Consider the following 27893-nt stretch of genomic DNA (forward strand, 5'->3'; position numbering starts at 1 on the left):
CAGCTGAGGTGTGTATTATGTTCTACAGCAGCTGAGGTGTGTATTATGTTCTACAACAGCTGAGGTGTGTATTATGTTCCGCAGCAGCTGAGGTGTGTATTATGTTCTGCAGCAGCTGAGGTGTGTATTATGTTCCGCAGCAGCTGAGGTGTGTATTATCTTCTGCAGCAGCTGAGGTGTGTATTATGTTCTACAACAGCTGAGGTGTGTATTATGTTCTACAACAGCTGAGGTGTGTATTATGTTCTAATGTTCTACAGCAGCTGAGGTGTGTATTATGTTCTACAGCAGCTGAGGTGTGTATTATGTTCTGCAGCAGCTGAGGTGTGTATTATGTTCTAATGTTCTACAGCAGCTGAGGTGTGTATTATGTTCTACAGCAGCTGAGGTGTGTATTATGTTCTACAGCAGCTGAGGTGTGTATTATGTTCTACAGCAGCTGAGGTGTGTATTATGTTCCGCAGCAGCTGAGGTGTGTATTATCTTCTGCAGCAGCTGAGGTGTGTATTATGTTCTACAGCAGCTGAGGTGTGTATTATGTTCTACAGCAGCTGAGGTGTGTATTATGTTCTACAACAGCTGAGGTGTGTATTATGTTCCGCAGCAGCTGAGGTGTGTATTATGTTCTGCAGCAGCTGAGGTGTGTATTATGTTCCGCAGCAGCTGAGGTGTGTATTATCTTCTGCAGCAGCTGAGGTGTGTATTATGTTCTACAACAGCTGAGGTGTGTATTATGTTCTACAACAGCTGAGGTGTGTATTATGTTCTAATGTTCTACAGCAGCTGAGGTGTGTATTATGTTCTACAGCAGCTGAGGTGTGTATTATGTTCCGCAGCAGCTGAGGTGTGTATTATGTTCTGCAGCAGCTGAGGTGTGTATTATGTTCTAATGTTCTACAGCAGCTGAGGTGTGTATTATGTTCTACAGCAGCTGAGGTGTGTATTATGTTCTACAGCAGCTGAGGTGTGTATTATGTTCTACAGCAGCTGAGGTGTGTATTATGTTCCGCAGCAGCTGAGGTGTGTATTATGTTCCGCAGCAGCTGAGGTGTGTATTATCTTCTGCAGCAGCTGAGGTGTGTATTATGTTCTACAGCAGCTGAGGTGTGTATTATGTTCTGCAGCAGCTGAGGTGTGTATTATGTTCCGCAGCAGCTGAGGTGTGTATTATCTTCTGCAGCAGCTGAGGTGTGTATTATGTTCTACAACAGCTGAGGTGTGTATTATGTTCTACAACAGCTGAGGTGTGTATTATGTTCCGCAGCAGCTGAGGTGTGTATTATGTTCCGCAGCAGCTGAGGTGTGTATTATGTTCCGCAGCAGCTGAGGTGTGTATTATGTTCTGCAGCAGCTGAGGTGTGTATTATGTTCTACAGCAGCTGAGGTGTGTATTATGTTCTACAGCAGCTGAGGTGTGTATTATGTTCTACAGCAGCTGAGGTGTGTATTATGTTCTACAGCAGCTGAGGTGTGTATTATGTTCCGCAGCAGCTGAGGTGTGTATTATGTTCCACAGCAGCTGAGGTGTGTACCATTATGTTGTGTGGTAGCTGTGAAATATGATGTTCTGCAGCACCTGAGGGTCCTCTGTGATGTTTGGCACAGGGGACGGCGCTTAAAGCAAAAGCAATCTGTGACAGACCTCTTCTGCAGCGGCGGATTAGCAGCCACTTTGTCGTGCCGCTCATCATAGTGTAATGGATGGTTCTGACATAAGAATGTGCCGATTATACAGATATTACTATTTATATGTGTCATATGTGATTGTGGTAAGTTTACGATCTGTACATCTGCCTTATTCTCCCAGTGGCTGCGCCTACGATTCTAGGAAGGGTGAGGCATCATAGTCTAGAGGATTATTCATAGGTGTCATCGGTAGGGTGGGTAAGGATGTGATCCTAAATGGGGAGGGGGCTATAGAGTGCAAAGCGCAATATTGCTAATACACGTGTCACTCCACGCCATTCACCATGCTGTACGTGCCTTATGCCGTGGATGTTCTTGATAGCGTAGCTGATTTCTCGTCTCAGATCCTTCTCATCAAACTCCATCTGCACCAAGAGAAGGTATTTTAGCAGATCAGGAAACCCCAAAACCAATATCCCACAGACGACAAGTCACCATCCACAGGCCACACAGTAATTCATACCTTCACCAACTCAAAAGGAAAGCGTTCATGGAAGATTCGATTGATCCTCGCACCACCAGAGAGCTCATAAGTATCAATTTGGTCCCCAGAGCCTTCAATACGTTTCTCAAAGTCAACAGCAAACTGCTGCACCATCCTAAAAAAATGATAAAGGACATTGTCTTAATCCAGAAGTTTAGCCTATTTAGAGATTATCGACAGACTGACTGGCTGCCACTTTCTATAGAGTCCAATATATAACCTAAGATGGATCGATCACACCAAAAACTCAAAATTTAGTCTCTCAGTGTGCATCTGATACCAGGGTCCTTGTGTGCTGACGAGATCTCGCTGCCTGCCGCAAACTCAGCTCCTCTACCCTATGTCCAGTATCCTGTACCCCTGCACCTGTGCCCATACCCAGTGCCATGTACTGTACCTGTGTATGTTGATATGGATTACTGTACTAGCAAAGATTTAGTCTTCAGAAGTGATTTGATTAAAAAAGAAATGTATTTAATTTAAAAATGGAGAGGTAAAAAAGGGGGATAAAAAGATACCTATACACATAAATCAATGGATATGAGAGTGAGATCTTCATATATGAACCTTTTAATCTCTTGTTTTTACTTCTCTCTTTCTAATTGTAACTCTACAGCCTAAAAAATGTACTTTTTATTCAAATCACCTGGGAAGACCAGATCTTTGGTAGAAAGAAATTTCCATATCAAGTGGTGGAGAATGCGGGTATGTAACAAGTAATATAACATACAGGCAAATGATAGAATATAATAGCTGTATTCATTATTTTCCTTATCAATTTAATAAACTTGGTTCTGCTATTCCTGGATAAACTGAGCTCTACTATGTTCCTGAATTGTGCTCTGAAAGGGAAGCCATCAGGTCCGTTTCTAACTGTCCCATGCTACTATCACAGCATGTATGTGGATTTCGGTATTCTGATAAGGTATTATGAGGGTTCAGTCGCCACAGAGGTACTGCACCTCCTCCTGAGGTGTGGTACCCCACCATCCAGGTAAGGTGGAGACACCTGACCACACTCCAACACCTGCATCCCACACAACATAGTAGTGTAGCAAAGCACCCTTTGGTGGCTCCCTGCTTGGAACACGAAGCGTACTGGGAGGTGGGTGGAGTTTAGTTTTGCATCAAAAGAGCGGGAAGAGTGTAGGATTGGGTCAGTTTGTCACAGGAGTCTGACGAAGTCAGTCTGTGAAAGGAGATCCCCGGAGTGGGATGGAGGAAGGAAGTGCTGCAGCCGACCTCAGTGACCTGGGTCCGCTGGCACAGGAAAGGGACACTGATAGAAAGCCTGACTCTCCATAAGAAGGAAAGGATTAGTATGGAACGTGAGGAGAAGAAGAGAACTAAGGATTAGGGTTAGAGGAGAACCCTTCCCAAGTTCTAAGCGCAAGGCCAGGGTCCGGTCCCCGAGGTTGTATGGATACTAATGGTCCTGCACTTTATTCCCACACCAGACTTGGGGGCACAACAGCAACGTGAGAGAGCTGGGACTAGGTAGTAAGGAGTCCCCGAAACAGGCTACAGCTGTCTGCCGTACAAGTAGAGTTCATAGGAACATCTGACAGGAGGAACTCCAGTGTAACTCAGTACTGTGAGTACTTCACTAAAGGCGCTAAGAGGGAGACGTTCAGAAAAGGCACATATGTTGGCGGAGTGTTGGAAGGGAGTACTTTATCTTGCCTGGAAGTTGGCTGAGCTCCTGGCCCGGAGGACACGGCACGGATGCGGGCTCTTGTGCCACAACAGACTGTGAGTAAAGCTTTGGAACTACATGCCCTGGTGTCCTCCACTTATTCCTGCGTCAACCTGCCTGGCACTGCTACATCCCCTGCGCCTGACACTACACCATCTACGTGTCACTTCACCTACTCTGCCCTGGGACTAGAGCCCTGCCTGTGGAGGGCTATAACATCATTGCTGCACCACACCATCTGTCCCAGAGGATCTGTCTGCAGCGTCGGCTTAACATCTTCATTGCCGAACACCACAGGTGGCGTCACAACTCATTCATTATAATCATCATAAGCACACTCAACATTCCCCCTTTTAAAATGTGCGCCCAGGGCCACGGACTGGGTCCCAGCTGCCGTGACATCTCCCATTGAAGCTCATCGGGCCCAGTACCGAGTACCCCACAGCCCTGGGAGGGCGACCCATTTGCACATTAACGTTCTTAACTTGCAAAACTGAACTATAACTCTGCAGCTTCTCAAAGGCCTCGTCCTGTCTCTAATATTTTAATCACGCCCCTTTGGGATGATTGACAGCCCACATACAGTTATGCATACACTCACATACTCGCTATGGTAGGACCACCAACAGTTGCGCACATGCACAAGATTTCGAATGGTCCTACCAAGGGGAGAGATTATAGGATCAGAGGCAGGACTATTCAGGAAGAAAAAACAAATCCATACCACTATAGTATCTAAGCCAACTCAAAGAAAGTTGATACAGTGAATTCTGTGTTTTGTCTCTCAAGTTTCAGTCCTTTTTTGTATCAGAAAAACTTTAAGGTAGACTCGTCAAGTCTGGAATTTTATATACCACTCTAAGACCAGGTTCAGATGAGCATACGAAAGACTGCTGAAGACCCAACCTACTTTTTGGAAATTGCTGATGACCCCCAATCTACGATGACTTCTTCTCAATAGGAAGAATATTGGTGGATCCAGATTACATTAATCCAAGGTAGAAATCAATTGTAATGCCATGTACTAGAGAAATGGGAATTGTCTCGCCTGAAGAAACTTCAGGAGACATTAATGAAAAGCAGAACTCACTGGAGAAGAGCCTTGGTTTTACGAGCCGGGTCATCTGGACGGAAATTCTTGTACTCTTCCACTTCCTTCTCAATGGACAGGAGTTGACTCTGCAGCTTATTTCGCAGCCCCGGTAGAGTGTCCCGAATGTGGTTGGTCAGTTGCTATTGGACCAAAAAAAAAAGTTGATTAGTTGTCCCTTGGGCAAACGATTATATCCAAACCAGAAGGGGAGATTGCAACCAAAACAAGCAAGAGAAACACATAAACATCTAGAGAACAAATGATCAATGTATGATGCTTGGACCACCAACAACCCCAAGAACTTAGGTGCCTAAGTGAGCATTTGCGATAGTGAGCGCATGCTACCACCACTTCTTTGGACAGAATAGCAGTGATCGCACATGATCACTATTGCTCCGTTCACACAAGGGACGTTTGTCACATCCTCCACCCCATTCTCAAGATTTGTGGGAGTCTCAGCATCCAGGCCACAAGTTGTCATACATTTATCATCTACCCTTTGGACAGGTATTATTTTTTTACCGAACAACTCTTTTAAAGTTCACCAAACACATCAGATAACTGTGGTTCGTTGGTCCATCCAAAATTGGTGGTTTCCCCTGTATTTATTTAATGAGTATGGGGGTCTTAAGTATTTTCCCTGCAGAGCCAGGGTCCTTCAATAAACAATCAGGTTTTCCTAGCCTGTTACAAGTTATAACCAATTCTAGTTTAATAAATTCACCGCCCACTAGAGTTGAGCGAAACGGGTCGAAAAATTTCAAAAGTCGCCGACTTTTGGCAAAGTCGGGTTTCATGAAACGAAACCCGACCCTAGGATGAGGTCGGCCACGAGGTCGGCGACTTACGCGCCAAAGTCGCGTTTCAAAAGTTTGTTTTGCGCTCTTTTTCAGCCAATCAGGATCCATGGACACTGTGGGCAACGTGATGACATAGGCAGGGGTCACCACCATCTTTCAGAAGGGCATGCAAGTGATTGGCTTGCTTAGGTGGGCGTCACAGGGGTTATAAAAGGGCGTGCACACCAACCGCCATCTTACTTCTGCCGATCTTAGCATAGGGAGAGGTTGCTACTGCTGATTCTGTAGGGAGAGCGTTAGGCAGGGAAGAAGAGAAAAAAACTGCTTCTGCTGCTAGCGATTTTGCCTGTACAACACACCAGTCACTGTGTGTGCAGTGCAAGGGGAGGCTATATTGTGGTGGATCAGCGGTGTTGGTTGTTAGGCTGCCTTCTAAGGCTTCCTGACAGCTGCATTGCTGTTTACCCACTGCTCTGCAAACTGCTTTTTTAAAAGCAATCCCAATTTTTTTTTTGTCCTGCTGAGGTACTGAGCGTGCATTTTTTCACACCATACAGCGGTGTACGCTCCTCACACAGTACCGTGTAACGGCTGTTATAACAGCCACAGTGAAGCTATCTGTGTGTCACTCTGTGAGAATAAGTCGAGGACATGTTCCGTTCTTACAGACCTGCACCTACTAGTTTTGTCTAGCTTTCAAACAGTTAAATATATTTGCTGTTTGATCACATTCAAAACTATAGAGAGACAGCGTGTGTCAGTCCGTATACTTAAAAAACACGGAGCTTGACAATTTTACGTACACCGGACAGCCATGTACGTGCACGCTCCTCTCAGTACCGTGTAACAGCTGTAATCACGGCCACAGTGAAGCTATCTGTGTGTCACTCTGTGAGAATAAGTCGAGGACATGTTCCGTTCTTACAGACCTGCACCTACTAGTTTTGTCTAGCTTTCAAACAGTTAAATATATTTGCTGTTTGATCACATTCAAAACTATAGAGAGACAGCGTGTGTCAGTCCGTATACTTAAAAAACACGGAGCTTGACAATTTTACGTACACCGGACAGCAGTGTATGTGCACGATCCTCTCAGTACCGTGTAACGGCTGTAATCACGGCCACAGTGAAGCTATCTGTGTGTCACTGTGTGAGAATAAGTCGAGGACATGTTCCGTTCTTACAGACCTGCACCTACTAGTTTTGTCTAGCTTTCAAACAGTTAAATATATTTGCTGTTTGATCACATTCAAAACTATAGAGAGACAGCGTGTGTCAGTCCGTATACTTAAAAAACACGGAGCTTGACAATTTTACGTACACCGGACAGCCGTGTACGTGCACGCTCCTCTCAGTGCCGTGTAACGGCTGTTATCACGGCCACAGTGAAGCTGTGTGTCACTGTGGAAGGATAAGTGGAGGACTTGTTCCGTTCTTACAGACCTACACTCTAGGGAGATTCCTATTCTGCCCAATTCTACATACACCTTGTAGTTTGTGATACACTAGCCAATTTCTGCCTGTGACATAGCGCTCTGATATTCAGTGGGCCTCACACAATCCAAAAGTGTCCAGTGTCCACTAGTGTGTGCAGAAATTCAAAATCTCCCTTATCCTGTAGTCACTTTTTTCACACCTGTGCCATCGAGCCTGTGACATAGCGCTCTGATATTCAGTGGGCCTCACACAATCCAAAAGTGTCCAGTGTCCACTAGTGTGTGCAGAAATTCAAAATCTCCCTTATCCTGTAGTCACTTTTTTCACACCTGTGCCATCGAGCCTGTGACATAGCGCTGTTATATTCAGTGGGCCTCACACAATCCATAAGTGTCCAGTGTCCACAAGTGTGTGCAGAAATTCAAAATCTCCCCTGTCCTACAGACACCTTGTACCTTGTTTTACATTACTATATAGTTTGTTGGATTTTGTCTACATTTCTACAAAAAATGAGGAAGGCTGGTGGAAGAGGCCGTGGAATTGGGCGGGGGTTGGCAGCTGGTAATGATGGTGTTGGTGGTGGATCTGATGGTAGTGGCAAGAGCAAAATAGGACCGAATGCAGGAGGTGTTGAGCCTGCGTCATCGTCTGGCTCCATAAGGCTTCGAAGGCTTAGTTTTCTAGGAGTTGGCAAACCGCTTTTAAAGCCAGAGCATCAGGAAAAAGTTTTGTCTTACATTGCTGACTCAGCCTCCAGCTCTATCGCCTCCTCTTCTGAAGTTGTAAAAAGTAAAAGCACTGAGTCGTCATTGGAGGCTCATGTTCATGAACCACACCTTTCCTTGTGTCCTTCACCCCAACCAAGATTGAAGGATGACGCAGGCCATACTACTGATTACTCCATGGAGCTGTTTTCACATACCATGCCTGGATTATCAAGTGAAATGGTGAATTACCCAGGCCAAGATGAATCTGACATGGAGTGCACTGATGCACAGCCGCTGATAAATGATTCTGCTGGTACATTCACTCAGAGCACTACATTGTCCTCGCAGTGTACAGAGCCAGATTCTGACCCTGATGAGACTCAGGTGTCCCTTCCCGCACACTATACCACCATACACGGTGACACAGAGGAAGGTGCACATGACATTGAAGAGGAGGTGATGGATGACCCAGTTGTTGACCCAGATTGGCATCCATTGGGGGAAGAGGGTGCTGCTTCCAATAGCTCAGATGAGGAGCATCCACAGCAGACATCGACATCGCAACAGCTGTTATCTGGCAGGCCCGGAGCACTCCAAAGACAGGTTCCAAAAATCAAAAGAGTTGCTGGACAGCTTGTCCAGAGGGTCAAAAGATCACAGCGTGCTAGGCCGCAAAATGTCTGCCAAAGTAGGAAGAGTGCAGTGTGGCACTTTTTTGAACAAAATCCTCATGATCAGGCCAAGGTTATCTGTAAGAAGTGCGCAAAGACCTTTAGCTGAGGGAAAAATCTGAAAAATTTGAATACCAGTTGCATGCTTAGACATTTAACCACCATGCACTTGCAAGCGTGGACACAACACCAAACCTCAAGTGCCACATGTGCAACTGATCACAAAGAAGGTAGTCAGCAACGCTACATTGTTTCCCCCACTGTAAGCCCACCGGTTAGCACAGCAGCAAATGTTGAGGTGTCGTTGCAAGGCCACAGCAGTCAGGGAATCCCACTGTTATATCAACGAAATACTGAATCTAGGCCATCAGAAAGAACACCAACTCCATCACCATCATCAACCCTCTCTCAGTCCGCCCTGTCCACCGCTACTTCCACCATATGCAGCTCTCAAGTCCAGCTCACCCTCCCAGACACTATGAGTAGGTCAAAAAAGTACTCAGTCTCTCATCCGCGTACACTGGGTTTGAACACCCACATTGCCAAACTAATCTCGTTTGAGATGATGCCCTATCGGTTGGTGGAAAGCGCAGCTTTCCACAAACTCATGGCCTATGCAGTACCATGCTATGACCTACCCAGTCGCCACTTCTTCTCTCGCAAAGCCATCCCAGCCCTCCACCATCATGTAAAAGACCGCATTGTCCATGCACTCAAGCAGTCAGTGAGTGGAAAGGTGCACCTCACAACTGATGCATGGTCCAGTTGGCATGGCCAGGGCCGTTACGTGTCCATCACTGCAATCTTTACCTCTCCCTGCTCCTCCGCTGTGTAGTCTGGGCCGTCAAATCCATACTGTGCCTGACACCGTCTGAGCCTGCCTCCTGATGTATAGACATATATTTTGAATGTGTACGCTATCCATACATGTTATCCGGGGATACGGTACCCTTTCTCACCTTTGTGCAATCACGTGCAATCCATACTGGGCCTAACACCATCTGAGCCTGCCTCCTGATGTATAGACATATATTTTGAATGTGTATGCTATCCATACATGTTATCCGGGGATACGGTACCCTTTCTCACCTTTGTGCAATCACATGCAAGCCATACTGGGCCTAACACCGTCTGAGCCTGCCTCCTGATGTATAGACATATATTTTGAATGTGTACGCTATCCATACATGTTATCCGGGGATACGGTACCCTTTCTCACCTTTGTGCAATCATGTGCAAGCCATACTGGGCCTAACACCGTCTGAGCCTGCCTCCTGATGTATAGACATATATTTTGAATGTGTACGCTATCCATACATGTTATCCAGGGATACGGTACCCTTTCTCACCTTTGTGCAATCACGTATAATCCATACTGGGCGTGAGAACGGCTGGCGAGCTGTTAAGCAAGCTACAGCACCTGTGGTTTGCACACGTAAGTTTTTCATTTTTTCAGGAATGACGGTTAGACCTAATTCCAGAACTGCGGTTGACCTGCACTTACTGGGAAATCATCGTTCGCGGGTAATAATTGTAATCAGTGATCCCCATCACTAACGTTGTTCAGTGGGTTATCTGCACCTGTAAGCGACAAACGCTGGCCTTTTCAGTGTAGCGCACATGCAGCCACGGACATGTAAGGGCATGACACACCAGTTATTGGCCAATCTCATGTGCCAGAGCCTCACGTGTCCCTCTAGTAAGCCGGACTCGGACCGCGGGGCATGACGGAGTCTCGTTCGTTAACGGAATTAAGCTTGCAATGTGTGCATCTTTTCTGTAGCTGGCATGGTTGAGGTTTCCCAGGTGGAGTCGAATTTAACCGTAGGCTCCACTCCTGGTGGTGCCCTTCTGGACATTCCTTTAAGTTTCAGCTTTGCAACCATACTGACCACGTAAAACAAACACTTTGCCTTCATGAACGCTGTTTGGAGGGTCATGACTCGTGGGAATAACGCCGCCCAATCAGTTAACCTGCTAGAGAGATCCTTCGTTGCTCCCAAGCATGACATCACACTCCCTAGGAGGAAGGTAATGCCACTGTGGCGACCGTACTCTTGGGGGCGACACAAGTGCACTGATGCCCAGCCACTGCTCGATGAATCTGCTGGTACATTGACCCAGACCACTACATTCCCCTCGCACGCTACACGGCCTGAATCTGACCCTGATGAAACTCAGGTTACCCTTCCCATATACAGTTCCATCTTACACGGTGACAAAGAGGAAGCTGCAGATGAAAGTGCAGGTTCGGCCCACCCGCCATCAGACACACCACCGTACTATCAGGGGCCCTGTGCCAGTGCCGTCGCCAACGAGTGGGCCCCCCCTGCTTGCTCAGGATCACAGCACTTGAAAGGTTGAAATACTGTGCAGTGAGATGGAAGATGGGGACAACGAGGAGTCCAGACTAGTACAGGGATTCCCTAGCGAGGAGACTTATTTGATTGTTTTCAATGTTGGGACAGCAATTTTTGGGGAGCACTATACTCTGGAGAATGATAGATGGGGCCCACCATACACTGGAACATTCCAAAGGTGGACATCAGACACTGGAGCAGCATTTACAGGGCCCATTATACACTAGAGCATTAGAAATTATGTTTGGAGCATTATTTGGGCCCATAAGACAGTGGAGCTTCATCCATGGGGACCAACATATACTGTAGCATTATGTGGAGCTCATCATATACTGTTTCAAACATTATATGGGACCAATGATTCTGTATGGAGAAATAGATGGGCCTCGTCATGAGATGTAAAAAGTGAAGTATTTTTCATTGTACTATACTGCTATTTCTCTGCCGTATCGGAGCATGATGAGTTGTGGTATGTGTTAAAGGGGCGCTCTTTCGCCCAGGGCACATGAAAACCTGGAGCCAGCCCTACCCCCCCACAACTTTAGCCAAATAACCCCCATTTTTCAGTGCGTAACTTGTATTATGAAGTTAATTAAGGTTGACAAGCTTAAGTAAGAAGAATTGATGCTTTTGGCATTCAAATGGGCACTGTAGGTGTGTTTCCTGTCCTCCTCTCACTGCCGACTTTTATTCCCCATTGACTTACATTGGGTTTCGTGTTTCGGGACGACCCCGACTTTTCCCTATAATCGGCCGATGTTGCTCGACCCGACTTTTGGAAAAGTCGGGTTTCACGAAACGAAACTCGACCCTAAAAAACCAAAAGTCGCTCAACTCTACCGCCCACCTTAGGAGGTCATCGACGTATCCAAGCATAGTTACCTGATTGAGAGCTCTTTGTAAGTGCGGGGTCCCCATGCGCTCAGCAAGATGTCGGTAAGATGGGTGTGAAAGAAAGAACTTCCTTTCAGCCGCTAAAGCAGCTTGGATATCCTTCTTACCATCTATGTCTTTCTGGCTTCTGTTCACCACGCCAATGTAACCTGTCATAGACAACAGCAATGACTTGGGGGAATAGATCACTGACGACGCCTATGGCTTAAACGCAATGTGACATCAGAAAATGATCTATTGCAGGGTTCCCCAACTCCAGTCCTCAAGGCCCACCAACAGATCATGTTTTCAGGATTTCCTTAGTATTGCTCAGGTGATAATTACTTCACCTGTGCAATACAAAGGAAATCCTTAAAACATGATCTGTTGGTGGGCCTTGAGGACTGGCGTTGGGGAACCCTGATCTATTGTCTTAATCAAATTTTTATGTTTATTGTAATTATTTAAAAAAAAGTTTATTATTTCATTTTTTCATATACAGTACATATTATTGACAGAATCTCTGTTCGCAACACCTTTGAATTAGTATTTGCCCTTAAAATATCTCTCTTTCCAAATATGAGGTCAAATGGTCTTCATGGAACCTTTTATTTTACCATGTTCTTAATAAAACTTAATTGTTACGATCATCTTTTTGTTGAATACATATTCCAAACTTTCTATATGAGGAATGTTTTATACTGTTTTTCAGATTAATCTTTTCCCTGTTTCTCCTTTTCTTTACCAGCTTATTTTTATTCCTCCCTTCTTTTCCTTGTTTTACTTTTTCCTTTCCCCTTTCCCTCCTCCTTTCCCATTTCCTTTCTCTCCTTTTCCTCTCTCTCTGTCATCAGTATTTTGTGCTTGCTTGTTTTTTGCACAAAAGAGCATGACACTTCTTTCTTGTTTTTTTCAGCGTTTTTCACCCACTGACATGAATGAAAAGACGCTGAAAATCCACAGCAAAATGCAGGTATCATGTTTTGCTGCGTTTTTTGTGCCAAAACCTTATTCCGTAGAATAGGACAATTTTTTTTGCACTAAACTTTATCAGCATGCAGAAGAGACAAATCTAGCATGCCAAACACAGCAAAAATGCAGCAAAAAATGCATGAAAAACCAAGCAAAACTTGTTTTTTTCCTTGTTTTTCACTTCCCTCTTAGATAGTTGAGGTGACAATATACATTGTTATTAATGTTAATTTGTATTGTTCATTATATATGTTTATTATGTCTTCCCTTTTTCCCATGTTATTTGTTAAAAATCCACACAATAAAAACTATTTTAACACAAAAAAAAATTAACATGTAAAAGGAAATAAAAAATGCTGTAATATGGGCAATTGTCATTGTGAAGGGAGGGGTAGGAGGTGAGCTGTAACATCACCTATTGTGAATGGTGTATCCTGTTACATACTGTATATAGAAATAACCAAAAAAATGGAGTTCCATACAAAAGATAATAAAAAATGGATAATTTTATTACACCAAAAATTGTTCATATATAGCAAACAAATGATAAAAAGACCCTAAAAAATTAATACATGGGTCCAGGGCATATACCAATTCAATGTATCAAAGCACATGAACCATTATAATGTATCAAATGTAAACATTAAATCCCACCTATTAACAGCATGTAAAAAATGCAAAATGCACCCTCAAAGAACCGCAGGCATAGGTCTCATTGAAGGTTGATTCCCATTTCATAAGTAAATTGCGCAAGCGTTAATTGAAAATGAAAATGAAAAGGTAGGGTGCACTGCTCATATTAAGACACATATAAGATGGCGGGGGTGCAAATCCATGATCACATGAAATAATGCTGAAGACTGAAGAGAGAAAGCAGGACCAGAAGGAGAAATGCACACCACCAATATATGTAATACAAGGAAAAAAAGCTTTTATTAACAACAATGTCAATTTAAAAACAAGTAAAAACAAGAACAATCATATTCCCACTGTTAACCCTGATCCGTGCAAAAAATATAGATGGCGTCTCATACATATAACATAAATATCGCAATAGACAATATGTCTGTCACAATAACCACATGAAGCACTCCCTTGGAGATTTGACAATGCATGGGACAAGGACAAAAATGGAGCCTGTCCCAAATCAAAGCACTAATTGTGCAACCATATGACCCAAAATAACATAATTCCACATGCCACGTGGAGACTATGAACGTCAAAAGTCACACAAGGAGGGCAACAAAAGATGGTGTCCCAAATATGGCTACTCATAGCACACCAGTGCATAGAGTGATAAAGCCATCCAATTGCAAGGGGCAAAGGATCACATGTGGATCTAAATATGATAAAATGCATGTGAAGGATCCGTACCACGGCGTCAGTACAAGCAGGGTAACAGAGGGAAAAGCCGTTCAATGCGTGTCGCCGTACCAAGACGGCTTCATCAGGGGAAGTGACGAAGCCGTCTTGGTACGGCGACACGCGTTGCAATTGGATGGCTTTATCACTCTATGCACTGGTGTGCTATGAGTATCCGTATTTGGGACACCATCTTTTGTTGCCCTCCTTGTGTGACTTTTGACGTTCATAGTCTCCACGTGGCATGTGGAATTATGTTATTTTGGGTCATATGGTTGCACAATTAGTGCTTTGATTTGGGACAGGCTCCATTTCTGTCCTTGTCCCATGCATTGTCAAATCTCCAAGGGAGTGCTTCATGTGGTTATTGTGACAGACATATTGTCTATTGCGATATCCTACCTAAGGTGTTGTTTATTCATGAGTCTATATTAAGGGGTGATTGTATCAGTATTACATTTTTTGTGCATGGTATAGTGATATGACCACATGTATCTTTGTGTATACACCTGATAGTGGATACTCTCCCCATTTATCAATTCATGTACATTGACATATTTATGTTATATGTATGAGACGCTATCTATATTTTTTGCACGGATCAGGGTTAACAGTGGGAATATGATTGTTCTTGTTTTTACTTGTTTTTAAATTGACATTGTTGTTAATAAAAGCTTTTTTTTCCTTGTATTACATATATTGGTGGTGTGCATTTCTCCTTCTGGTCCTGCTTTTTCTCTTCAGTCTTCAGCGTTAATTGAAAGGACTTGCAAAGTGAGTAATCCCCATCCACTCACATGGTGGAACCTTACAATTGGTGGAGAATGCGGGCAGTGGTCCAAGGAGCACGTGTGCAGGTATTTTGCTGTGGATCAATTTTTTTTTTGTTCTTCTTCCCAACTTGCTGTGGCTCAGTGGGATCACAAAGTTTTTTTTTTCTCAAGTTGGCTTGTGGTGGCTCGGTGGGGCTACAAAGGTGATAAGCAGCTGGCTGTAACTCGGCGGGGTTACGAAGCTTGCTGTGGATCGGCGGGTCCACGAATATGGCGCTGCGGAAGCGTGCACGGACTTGTGGCAGTGGGAGCTACAGTTGCAGGTTGCAGCAAGAGTTTCTGCAGCGGAAGCTGCAGTGACGTCAGCAGCTGCTTGTGAGCGGCAGCCAGAGGTGCCGGTGATTTGTGGCTACAGCAGGAGCTGTGGCAGTGCCAGCAGAAGCTGGTGTGATGTCGTAAGCGGTTATCAGAGTGTTCAACCTCTTAAAGGGCCAGCACAAGCCCGAAAGACAGAAACTATACTGTGTGAACTCTGGTCTAAGAAGGCCTGTAGACGGGACATGGGGAAATCCTGAAACGGGGCGGTGACCCAAATGGGGTTGGTGGCCCAAAAAGGGGTGAAGTCCCAAAAGGGGGCGGTATCCCAAAAGGAGGTGGAGTCCCAAAAGGGGGCGGTATCACAAAAGGGAGTAGTTGCCCAAAAAGGGGTGGGGTCCTAGGAAATCGTACTTACCCAAAAGCAGGCGAAGCATCCTGACATAAAAGGGTGGTGGAGACGAACTGTTGCCAAGGGCAAATGTACTATATGTGTCCAGTCTGCCTTGTGAACTACCCACCTGGCACAATGCTATGGGACTGTGCCCTACAGATAAATAATGAAGATGTGGTTGGTCTGGTCGACCCTAGGAGTCTGGTGACTCTAGTGAGGGTTGCACCTGAGGGGTTTGAAATACCTGGTAGAAAGGTCAGGGTCACCTGCAACCACGTGGGCACTAAGGATTGTCCCATGGCCATGGTAATCTTTGAGACAGGCTGGGACATTGCGGGACAGGATAGCACTGTAGTCCCGAATTTGTCTAGTCCAGTGGTTATAGGCCGGAACTCTAAACTGTTCTCTGACTTGTGGGAGAGGGGAGTTCCTCTACAGCAGGAGGAAGGAGGCCTCTCTACTGTTAGGGTGGCATGCATTGAGACAGTGATGCCTCCCAAAGTGGATGGGTCAGAGGTAAGAGTGACCAGAAGAAAGGGTGGGTCTGACCAACTCGGGGACTTAGCAGAAGGGTCCGACACTGTTAGAAGTGGGGACTGCTGGTTCCAGGATGACCGATCGAGTGGTGGTGCCTCCCATTCAGACGGTGACGCAAGAGGAAAGGGTGCGTCTCCCCAACTTACAGACCCGATGTCTCTTGACATGTACCACAGAATGACTGATAGTGATGTGGTAGATAAGATGTCTGGAGGGGACACCCAGTTAGAGGGTAACTGGAGGGTTCACTCTACTGTGGGGTGTGACTCAGACTCTGGGGGTGACTGTGACTCTAAGATAGAAAGGGAGTACTGTAAGGAAGGTACAAAGAGTCGAGAGGTACCTGAGGGTGACCAAGCAGATTTACAGGCCGTATTAAAGATAAGGACAGAACTTGTTAAACAAGAAACGGTCCTGAGACAGGCGGCTGAGCATAGAGTGGATGAGCTGGAGAAGGAAGTCTCTGGGCTAAGAAGTCACCTGGTAATGTGTCAAACCAAGAATAAGGCCATATTGGGAGATATGGAGGTGCTCCGGGAAGGATTAGGAGGTCTAATGCAAGAGAAGAAGTTGGAGGCTGCAGAATTACAGCGGCAGTGCCAGAGTGATAATGAGACGGAGCTGCAAATGTCCATCTTGGCAAGGGGTCTTGAAGATTGTGAAACTGAAGAAGAGTTTGAGCTGAGCGCGGAATAAGACAATCAACCGGTTGTGGCAGATGTCTTGATGGAAAGGTCCATGGCAAACCGGGAGCCATCTCTCCATGAAGAGAATGAGACCTCGCTCTTCAAGTGTGTGATAGAGGTACCTGAAGACCTGAGAGAAGCGTGTGCCAGGGAGTCTATGCATGAAGATTTCAAGACTGCTGTGGGGGCGTGTAAGGTGTATTAGACCCTGGAAGATAAACAGTTAGTGGTACTGTCCACATCTAGTGTCACAGCAAAAAGAGTAGCTGTCCTGAGTGACCAGCACTGGAGATGTGTGCAGATTAAGTGGTTGATCCAGTTGGAGAATCAAAAAGCTGCTAACTGGCTGGAGCATGTGAGGAAAGCTCGGAGGCTTCTGGAAGATGTAATACACGTGTACCTATTCCTATGGTGAGGAAAGTCATTGGGAAAAATGGTCAAGCCATGCAAGAGATGGTGAATAAATCTGGAGTGGTGAAGCTAAGTATTCCAGGTGACCATGAAGATCAGATACCCAGGGAAAAGGGTATGGTACCATTCTTCGTTTTAGGTACGGTGGAAAGTCTTGATAATGTATTTACTCTGCTGGAGTATCGTATGGCATATCTGAAAGAGATGGAACAGTTAAGGCTGGAAAGACGGCGCCTTACAGGACTGCTAGCCCAAATCGGTGAAAGAAGATGGAGACCGCTTCCAGCCCGAGATATTGAGAAACGAGAAACTTCCATAGAGACTGTCAGTACACTGTCTGAAGCAAAGCGGAGTAGAGATAGTGACTCCACTGTTAACTCAGAACTGAGTAGCAAAGACAGGAGACCCGGTAGAGGAAGTGGTAACTGAGGATCAGACTCACATCAGCCAGTAGGACCGATTGGACATGGAGCTCATGACCGCAACCGTGGGGGGTGGCCATGGAGAGAAAGGTCACGTGAAGGGACACATTTGGGAAGTGTGGTGACTAAAAAGGGTCTGGTGATACAGACAGAAAGTGACTCAAGTGCTAAAGTTTGAGGCTGACATACTGACCACTGGGGGCGGGGGAGGCCTAACAAAGGGGTGATGGTGAATGACGCCCAAAACCGACTGAGACGGTTCTCTCGACAAATGGGGCTAGGTAACACTAGGTAACGTTTCGAGGTCCCGGATATATTACAAGTGTTCAACCCCACAAGTTTGAACAGGGGGGGAATGTGTGGTGTGACTGGTGGTCAAGTGGTTAATGGAAGGTATGTGTCACTGGGATGGCAGCTCCCTGTGATGTAGCCTGGAGTGTTTTTCTTAAGTGTGCGTAGATTTTTAAGTAGTTGTTGTTCACATTTGGGTCCGGGCTACCCATGTGCCTCACTCCGTGGTGAAGGGGTTCACTGTACCCCGTTTTGTCTGAAGATATGTGTGTGGTTGTGAATTCTGCAGGACCTGTGATGAGGTCATGAACATGTGACTAGCCATGTGATGGGTAACTGGGAGTGGTTAGAGCTATCTAAGGAAGGTGTGTTGCACATGTGTGAGAGAGTGCTAGGAGTCTGTCAGTGGGAAAAGAGCTCCCATGTTTCATGTTCCAGGCTCGGACGTCGCATAGCCTGGGGAAGCCGTGCCGGTGACTACGAGCCAAAAGGAGCGGACGGTCTCGAAAACCGTGTGATACTGACCGGGGTCAGAAAGAGACTGTGTGTGAATGGATATTTATCGGATACCTCTGAGTATAAGAGGCATCCGAGAACCTGTGTGGCCGATACAACAGGTAACGGTCTTGACAACCGTGTGTTATACTGACCGGGGTCAGTGAGAAGTATTGTTCAGGAAAAGACTGTGTTTTGTTCCATGTTCACGGATACCTCTGAGGACAAGAGGGATCCGGGAACCTGTGTGGCCGACACCAGCAGGTAACGGACAGGTGTCTGTGTTATACTGACCGGCGTCAGTGAGAGACTGTTTCTGTATTCACATGTTAAAGCTGAATGTTTAGACAGTAAAATGGCTGCTGGAACAGTCTTAGTAATAAACTGAATGGCTTCATTTTAACCCTGAGCGTGCCAGTGTTTACCTCCAATACTTGCAAAGTGAGTAATCCCCGTCCACTCACATGGTGGAACCTTACAATATATATATATATATATATATATATATATATAGCTTTGTCGCCATAAAAGGAAGGGGGCCCAGACACATTTCTTGCACAGGGGCCCAAGCTGTCAGTATCCGCACCTGGCTGTGATATCACCTATTGTGAATGGTGGATCTTATTACATACTGTATATAGAGGTGTTATCAGTCTTTGTACAGGAGGAGGAGGTGAGCTGTGACATCACCTATTGAGAATGGTGGATCCTCTATTATCTACTCTATATGGAGATGTTATCAGTCATTGTACAGGAGGATGAGGTGAGCTGTGACATCACCTATTGTGAATGGTGGACCCTGTATTATCTACTGTATATAGAGATGCTATCAGTCATTGTACAGGAGGAGCAGTAGGTGAGCTGTGGCATCACCAGTTTTATCTACTGTGTAATAGAGATGCTATCAGTCATTGTACAGGAGGAGGAGGTGAGCTGTGACATATCCTAGTACGATATCTACCTAGTAAGATAGGGAGAAAAGCAGTAAGACACCTGTTAAAATAGTTATGATCCATTAGGTAACAGTAAGTTGCATGACGGCTGCAGTCACCTATATATTTTTAACCCTGACCCAATAAAAGTTGGCTGCTCACCTCTTCGCAGGGGTAATAATTTATTTTCCAAAACATCTCTAGCATCAGTCCCTTCGTCCATCAGATCTAATTTGGTTATGACACCAATGGTGCGTTGTCCTGCAAAACAAATTAAAAAAAGTATAATAAACCGACTACCCCGATGGCCGAGCAGGTTCGACATAAGACAGGTTTGCCAGACCGACCTTGCGGATCCACTTCTTTGGCGATTTTCAAGGCATCAGAGTTTGCCAGATCAGAGTTAGCAGGAGATACAGCAAGAATGAGGCAGTTCTCCTTGGTGACAAACTGCATGAGCATATCGCGGATCTGGGCCTCGATATCCGCAGGTTGGTCACCTACTGGGACCTTGGTCATACCCGGGAGGTCAACCAGGGTCAGGTTAAGCACTAAAAAGGGAACATAAAAGACCAGGGTTATACGTGAAGACTTTTCGCAGCTCATTTGAGAGGGACCTCATTTGTATGAATGTAGAGGGGTCCATTCTACCTATATTGGTAGGGGGTTTCAACAGTGGACTCACCATTTGGAGAATATACCCGAAGGTTAATTGGCACAGGAGAGATGCCCTTGTTGCTCCCAGTGATTCTGTCCGTTTCAGCCTCAATTTCCAATCGGATCTCTTCGAAGTCTGTGAACTTTTTCCCCTTACAGTGAAGAAATTCTCCATATTCTATAGTACAGACAAAACATGGTATAAATAATGTCCAAAAAAAAGATGTATGACAATTGCTCTCACATCCTTAAAGGGGTTGGGGACAATTTTCTTTTTTTTACACAAATGCATGCATTTTTGGCTACAAATAATTTTTTCAATTAGGTTTTATTATTTTTTTCCCCACCATTTGTCTTCTCTAGCCTCTGAGTTGCACCAACAATTTCTGAGCCACCACTAAGGGGAGCTTACTGAAGATGGACTTGTGCTCAAATTCAATGGCTGTTGCATAAATCTGTGAGCGCCCTCTAGTGGTGACTGACTTACCTTCACTGTGAAAGTGATGGAAGTATTGCTTTCCTTACATGTATTTTCTCCCACTATGGGGACCGTTTCATTTTAGGGGGATGGCAAAATATCCAATATGTCTACACAGCAATCAAGGTCCAAAGCTGGTAGACCCCAATATTTGGAGCACCATGTGTTTTTTGGGACTAAATATGAAGGAAGTGATTCTTTTCCGGGCACAGGAAGCTATATTAAATAGTAACACATGTCACAGGTCGCTGACAATGACTAGAAAACATCCCTTATCCAAAATGTATGTACTAAAATAATATATCTTTTACATTAGATTTCCTGGTCATATTAGTAAAGGAGGCAGAGGGAGATAAGCAGGAGACAGAGGCAGAGGAAGATAAGACGGAAACATCCGGACAAGGGTGTTATGTGTTATCCAACGAAAGGCGCCCAAATTGGCAATCAGCAACATGGCCGTATTAATAGATACGAACATAAAATTATGGGGTTGTGCGAAAAGAATTATATGACGCTGGTCCAACAGCCACGTCAAAGTTATTGGAACTGGCTAGAAGCTGCAGGTATCCATGCCAACTGGGCCAGTGTTGGACAGGTGATAGGTCCTCTCTGACCAAACAAATAACATCCCCCCCGTAAAGGGCTAATTTGTGTGATAAGGGATGACTTGCCGATTGCTGTGGTTCCAATCACTAGGACTGTTAGGGATCCCAAGACCAGTGGACAGGAACCCCGAGGTTGGGGCTCTGTGGGCCCATCTTGACTAGAGCAGAGCATGGTATTTGAATGGGACAAATACTAGAGGCGTCGAGCGTGCACAGCTTGGACTTCTCGGGGTTCCAGAGCTCCATTCTTGGCATCAATGGATCTCCCAGAGTTTGGACCCCCAGCATGTTATATCCCATCTTTCGGATATCCTGTGATTTTGGTGATAACCCTTTAATATACATGCGCCAGTTTTTTAAAGAAGCCACACATGCATATGAGAAACCTCCCATGCAGATGATAAAGAACTAGGGTGCAGATGGGACAAAGGTGAGAAAGAGATGATGAGAACTGGCAGCATAGTGCTCAGCTACTGGATCAATCTTACCAATAGACCAGTTATTTGTACTTTTATTCTTCTCACCTGTAGGGCAGTTTACCAGCTGCAGAACAAGTGGTCTACGGGTGACAATTCCAGATCCACGGGGCAGAAAATCCCTGAAATGGAAAAAAGATTTGTAATCCTGGTGATAGTTTTTTTTAGGATCCCTCCCCCATATTATACATTGCAGCACCGCTTGTTCAAATAATGAATATCCCTTTAAAATAGGGTAATGATCACATAAAGGTACACAGCTTTACCCTCTGCACCTTAATCTATAACACAGGAGTTCATCGTATTGTACCGGAGCCCTGACTTCTCACACAACCCATTCAAAAATTTATTGCTTTCAGCTCACCAGCCGGGAATATGAATGATAGGTGTTGCAGACAGAAAAAAACGCAATAGATGCTATGCGCACGCTTGTAATCATTTTTATTGCATCATTGCATGTAAAAAATTGAAAATTTGCAATGGTGTTCAATAGAAATAGCCTACCGTAATGTGTATACAGCTCCTATGCAGATTTATGTCATCTCCATATACCAAAAAGTAAGGGTCGGGTGGAAAAAAAATCTAATCAAACTGGCATTGAAATCTCTGCTGCATCTGTAAGGATAGTGATCATCTTCCTTTTTGCAGTATAACAACATGGGTGACAGTCAGGTCATGGCAATCCATACTGAAGGTTCTGTTGCTTAGAAACAGCCCAAAAAGACTCCTTAAAGGGGACATTTTACTTGCCATAAATATGGATTTTTTTTCACTTAGTGTAAATGCCGCTGTTCTACTGAATCTGGCGCTGTTTTTATTTTTTTCCTGCGCATCTCCAATCCTGAGATATGACCTTTTCTTTCCTCTATATAAGTCTAGTCTTGGAAAACAACTGGGTGTGGTCCTCAACTCTTCCCTGTGGGCGTCTTCATCAGGACCACACCCACTAAAAAGACTAAATTCATATATAGGGAAGTGGGAGCCATATCTCTGCAATGGAGAGGAGCAGGAACAAAAGAAAAACTATGCCGGATTCAGGAGAACAGCGGCATTTACACCATGTATAAAAATTACAGATTTTTGGCAACTGACAAATCCTCTTTAAAGGGGTTGTCAACTTTGGTCCAACTCGTGTTTCCTTCTGTGAGGAAACTCAGTAGTATGTCTGTATACGAATTCCCTGCAGCTCCCCCACAGGGGAAATGAGGAATTATGCCATAAATTCAATAGATTATATAACACGCAAACTATGTTAGCTGCCTTATGATGAGAAGCAGTTACAAAAGAATATCTTATTAAGGTGCTGTTCCCTTTAACCTGTGACTTCACAAAGATGAGCAAGGATGGTGACTGTATAATCCCAAGCTATCTGGTAAAGTAATCTTGTTGTGCGCAGCATCAATCTGCACCCAAGATAAAGCCGGATTAGAGCACAGAAAAAGGCAGTGCAAGACTGTGGAAGGAGACTGTCAGCAAAGGCTCAAAAAGAGGGGTCTGAATAATGCCTTGTACGTAGTATATATATAAAAACTTCCTTCTCACCCCCACTGGGGGTGGTCTTTGCTGTCCTTCCTCATTCTCAGGTCCTCTGCCTGAGGCTTGGGAGTTTGAGGGTTCTGCGCAGGATCTTAGTTGTTCCCAGCATTGCGCTTTTCTGGAGAGAGAGCTCAGATGTTGCTCCTGGGATCTGTTGTAGCCATTCTTCCAAATTAGGGGTCACTGCTCCAAGTGCTCCTATCACCACTGGAATCACTGTTGCCTTCACCTTCCACATCCTCTCCTGTTCTCCTTTGAGGCCCTGGTATTTCTCCAGCTTCTCATATTCCTTCTTTCTGATGTTGCTGTCACTTGGCACTGCCACATCTATTATCATTGCTGTCTTCTGGTCATTGTCTACTATCACAATGTCTGGTTGGTTAGCCAACACCTGCTTATCTGTCTGGATCTTGAAGTCCCACAGGATTTTAGCCTTTTCATTCTCCACCACTTTCTCTGGGGTCTCCCACCTGCACTTAGGGGGACTTAGCCCATATGCTGTGCTGATGTTCCAGCATACAATTCCCGCTACTTGGTTGTGGCGTTCAGTATAATATATATATATATATATATATATATATATATATATATATATATATATATATTGGTTGTGGTGTTCAGTAGATAGATATATATATATATATATATATATATATACACACACTACTGTTCAAAAGTTTAGGGTCACCCAGACAATTTTGTGTTTTCCATGAAAACTCGTACTTTTATTAATCAAATGAGTTGAGGATCTAGTCCAGACATTGACAAGGTTCGAAAAGAAGATTTTTATTTGAAATAATAATTTTCTCCTTCGAACTTTGCTTTCGTCAAAGAATGCTCCCTTTGCAGCAATTACAGTATTACAGACCTTTGGCATTCTTGCAGTTAATTTGCTGAGGTAATCTGGAGAAATTTCACCCCATGCTTTTAGGAGCCCCTACCACAATTTGGTTTGGCTTGATGGGCACTTTTTGCATACCATACAGTCAAGCTGCTCCCACAACAGCGCAATAGGATTGAGATCTGGTGACTGCGCTGGCCACTTCATTAGGCTATGTGCACACGTTGCGGAATTCCCGCGGTAACTTCCGCGGGAATTCCAGAATTCCATTCCGCCGGAAAATCGCATTTTAAATTCTCGTGATTTTCCAGCGGAAAAAGTAGCGATTTGCAAGCATAATTAGCTTGCAGAATGCTAGCGTTTTCCAAGCGATCTGGAGCATCGCTTGGAGAACTGAATGACAGGTTGGTCACACTCGTCAAAACATAGTGTTTGACTAGTGTGACCAACTTTTTACTATTGAGGCTGCCTATGCAGCATCAGTAGTAAAAAGATCTAATATTAAAAATAATAAAAAAATAAAAAATCGGGTTATATTCACCTTCCGGCGTCCCTCCCGCGCAGCGTTCCCAGGCCTCAGCGATGCTCCCGTTCCCAGTAATGCCTTGCGAGACCTTTGATGACGTCGCGGTCTCGCGATACTGTAGCGATCTCGCGAGGAATAGGGACCACTACAGTATCGCGAGACCGTGACGTCGTCAAAGGTCTCGCAAGGCATTACTGGGATCGGGAGCATCGCTGAGGCCCGGGAACGCTGCGCGGGACACCGGAAGGGGAATATAACCCGATTTTTTATTTCTTATTCTTTTTTTTTACAGGGATATGGTACCCAGAGCCCGGAGGACAGTCACCTCTCCTCTGGACCGTGGGTACCAGGGCCGGCGTCAGCACCCAGCGCACCTGGGCAAGTGCCGGGGCCCTGGCGAGACGAGGGGGCCCACTCACGCTGTCTGGGAATCGATACCCGCCACCACGCCCCCCCATGTACCAACCTCATCCTCACCCTGCCAGTCCAGAGACCCCACCGGCCACCGCAGCCCCGATAAATCCCATCAATGACATCGTTCCTGGGCTTCTCTGCAGGCACAGAACCTGCAATGAGGTCACAGGAGGGAAGGAGTCAGGAGTCACATGATCAGGGCCCTCAGTGTATGCAGGACTCGGCTGTGCTGGTTGTCATGGTGCTGGATGAGGTGAAGTTTATTATGTGTGGGGTCATGAGGGGTTTACAGGGGGGATGTAGCAGAGCTGTGTGTGTATGAGGTCTGGGGAGCGGAGGTGTGGGGAGCAGAGCAGCATGTGTACGAGGTGTACGGAGCGGAGCCACGTGTGTACGGAGTGGAGCCGCGTGTGTATGAGGTGTGGGGAGCGGAGCCGCATGTGTACGAGGTGTGTGGAGCGGAGCCGTGTGTGTATGAGGTCTACAGAGCGAAGCCACGTGTGTACGAGGTGTGTGGAGCGGAGCCGTGTGTGTATGAGGTCTACAGAGCGAAGCCACGTGTGTACGAGGTGTGGGGAGCGGAGCCGTGTGTGTATGAGGTCTACAGAGCGAAGCCACGTGTGTACGAGGTGTGGGGAGCGGAGCAGTGTGTGTACGGAGCGGAGCCGTGTGTGTATGGAGCGGAGCCGCGTGTGTACGAGGTGTGGGGAGCAGAGCCGCGTGTGTATGAGGTGTGGGGAGCGGAGCAGCATGTGTACGAGGTGTACGGAGCGGAGCCAGGTGTGTACGGAGTGGAGCTGCGTATGAGGTGTGGGGAGCGGAGCCGCATGTGTACGAGGTGTGTGGAGCGGAGCCGTGTGTGTATGAGGTCTACAGAGCGAAGCCACGTGTGTACGAGGTGTGGGGAGCGGAGCCGTGTGTGTATGAGGTCTACAGAGCGAAGCCACGTGTGTACGAGGTGTGGGGAGCGGAGCAGTGTGTGTACGGAGCGGAGCAGTGTGTGTACGGAGCGGAGCAGTGTGTGTATGGAGCGGAGCCGCGTGTGTACGAGGTGTGGGGAGCAGAGCCGCGTGTGTATGAGGTGTGGGGAGCGGAGCAGCATGTGTACGAGGTGTATGGAGTGGAGCCGTGTGTGTACAGAACAGAGCCGCGTGTGTACGAGGTGTGGGAAGCAGAGCCGCGTGTGTATGAGGTGTGGGGAGCAGAGCCGCGTGTGTACGAGGTGTGGGGAGCAGAGCCGCGTGTGTACGAGGTGTGGGGAGCAGAGCAGCATGTGTACGAGGTGTGGGGAGCGGAGCCGTGTGTGTACGGAGTGGAGCCGTGTGTGTACGAGGTGTACGGAACGGAGCCGTGTGTTCAAAGTGTACGGAGCAGAGCCGGATGTGTACGGGGTGTACAGAGTGAAGCCGCGTGTGTATGGAGCTGAGCCGTGTACGCACGGAGCAGAGCCATGTGTGTACAAGGTGTACGGAGCAGAGCCGTGTGTGTACGAGGCATACAAATCGGAACCGTGTGTGTATGAGGTGTGCAGAGACGTGCGTGTATGAGGTGTATGGTCGGGAGCATTCATACCTCCCAACCATCCCGGATCCAGCCGGACAGTCCCAATTTTGAGAGAGAGACTGCCCCAGCCGGGAGTTTACTTTTCCCGAGGAGTACACGGCGGTGCCCCGAGGAGCACTTTAAAACTTGCACATGACTTTCTACCGGAAGTGACGTGCCGGAAGCTGATCGGAAATTAGGTAATATTGGGAGGAGATTGTGACGGAACCATGGAGGCCCTTCAGGGAATGCTTCAGATCCATCATCGTGTCCTCCTCCGACAGCGTGAACAGCTGGATCGCCTTGGACTCGGGGATGTCGGCCATGTGAGCGGATCATGATATGTCCTGCATCGGGAGGCTCAGGTGGGCACTACAATGGGAGCCGGGCTGCTATGTTATCTCTAAAGAATCTTTCTTTCTGTCTGTTTCTTTCTCTCTCCTTCTCTCTCTCTTTCTGTTCTTTCTTTATTTCCTTTCTTTCTCTCTCTCTCTCTGTTCCCTCCCTTCTTTCTTTCTCTCTCCCTCTTTTCTTTCCCCTCTTTCTTTCTCTTTCCCTCTCTGTTCTTTTTCTCTCTGTTCTTTTTTTCTGTCCACTCTTTCTTTCTCTCTGTTCTTTTTCTTTCTTTCTCTCTGGCCTTTCTTTCTTTCCCCTCTTTCTTTCTCTCTCTCTGTTCTTTCTTTTTTTCCCCTTTCTTTCTTTCTCTTTCTCTCTGTTCTTTCTTTCCCCCTGATCTTTTTTTCTCTTTCTTTCCCATCCTTCTTTCTTTCTCTGTTCTTTCTTTCCTCTCTTTCTCTCTCTTTTCTTTCTCTCTCTGTTCTTTATTTCTCTCTCTGTTCTTTCTTTCCCCTCTTTATTTATCTTCCTTTCTCTCTCTGTTCTTTCTTTCTCTCTCTTTCTCTCTACCTCTCTGTTCTTTCTTGCTTTCGCCTTTCTTTTTTTCTCTCTCTCTCTGTTCTTTTTTTCTGTGCACTCTTTCTTTCTCTCTCTAATCTTTCTTTCTTTCTCTCTCTGTTCTTTTTCCCTCACTCTCTGTTCTTCCTTTCTGTTCTTACTCTCTTTCTCTGTTCTTTCTTTCTTTCCTTTCTGTTCCTCCTTTCTCTCTCTCTGTTCTTCCTTTCTTTCTCTCTGTTCTTTCTTTCTCATCTTTCTTTCATACGTACACTACTAATCAATAGCGTCTTTCACATGAACGTGTTTTGCCACAGAGCGTGTGTCCGTGTGGATCACATGCGTGTCCGTGTGATCCACACGGAGACAAGTCCGTGTTTTGGCCGGCATCACGGATGCCACACGGCATGAATTGTGGTATGTGTTAAAGGGGGCCCACTGAGACTCTTTCGCCCGGGGCCCTCAAAAACCTGGAGCCGGCCCTGGTGGGTACCATCCGCAAATGTTCTGCTTACATTTCGCATGGTGGT

The 27893-nt window shown here is 45.8% G+C and overlaps 1 protein-coding gene across 11 annotated transcripts in view; it reads right to left on the reverse strand.

Moving 5' to 3' along the window:
* The window catches only part of DNM1 (dynamin 1), a 230760-nt gene that overhangs the window by 113676 nt on the left and 89191 nt on the right, over nucleotides 1–27893 (reverse strand). For all 11 annotated transcript variants that reach the window (XM_073541090.1, XM_073541093.1, XM_073541098.1 and 8 more), the window contains exons 2-9: nucleotides 21662–21735; nucleotides 20083–20232; nucleotides 19745–19948; nucleotides 19560–19658; nucleotides 11817–11977; nucleotides 4957–5099; nucleotides 2150–2285; nucleotides 1984–2051 (exon numbers count right to left, since the gene is read on the reverse strand). In XM_073541090.1, the coding sequence (XP_073397191.1) occupies nucleotides 1984–2051; nucleotides 2150–2285; nucleotides 4957–5099; nucleotides 11817–11977; nucleotides 19560–19658; nucleotides 19745–19948; nucleotides 20083–20232; nucleotides 21662–21735 (1035 nt within the window). The remainder of the gene's footprint in view (nucleotides 1–1983; nucleotides 2052–2149; nucleotides 2286–4956; nucleotides 5100–11816; nucleotides 11978–19559; nucleotides 19659–19744; nucleotides 19949–20082; nucleotides 20233–21661; nucleotides 21736–27893) is intronic.

This window comes from Dendrobates tinctorius, unplaced genomic scaffold (assembly GCF_039654945.1).
Source record: "Dendrobates tinctorius isolate UK_male_01 unplaced genomic scaffold, ASM3965494v1 ptg000120l, whole genome shotgun sequence".
NCBI lineage: Eukaryota > Metazoa > Chordata > Amphibia > Anura > Dendrobatidae > Dendrobates > Dendrobates tinctorius.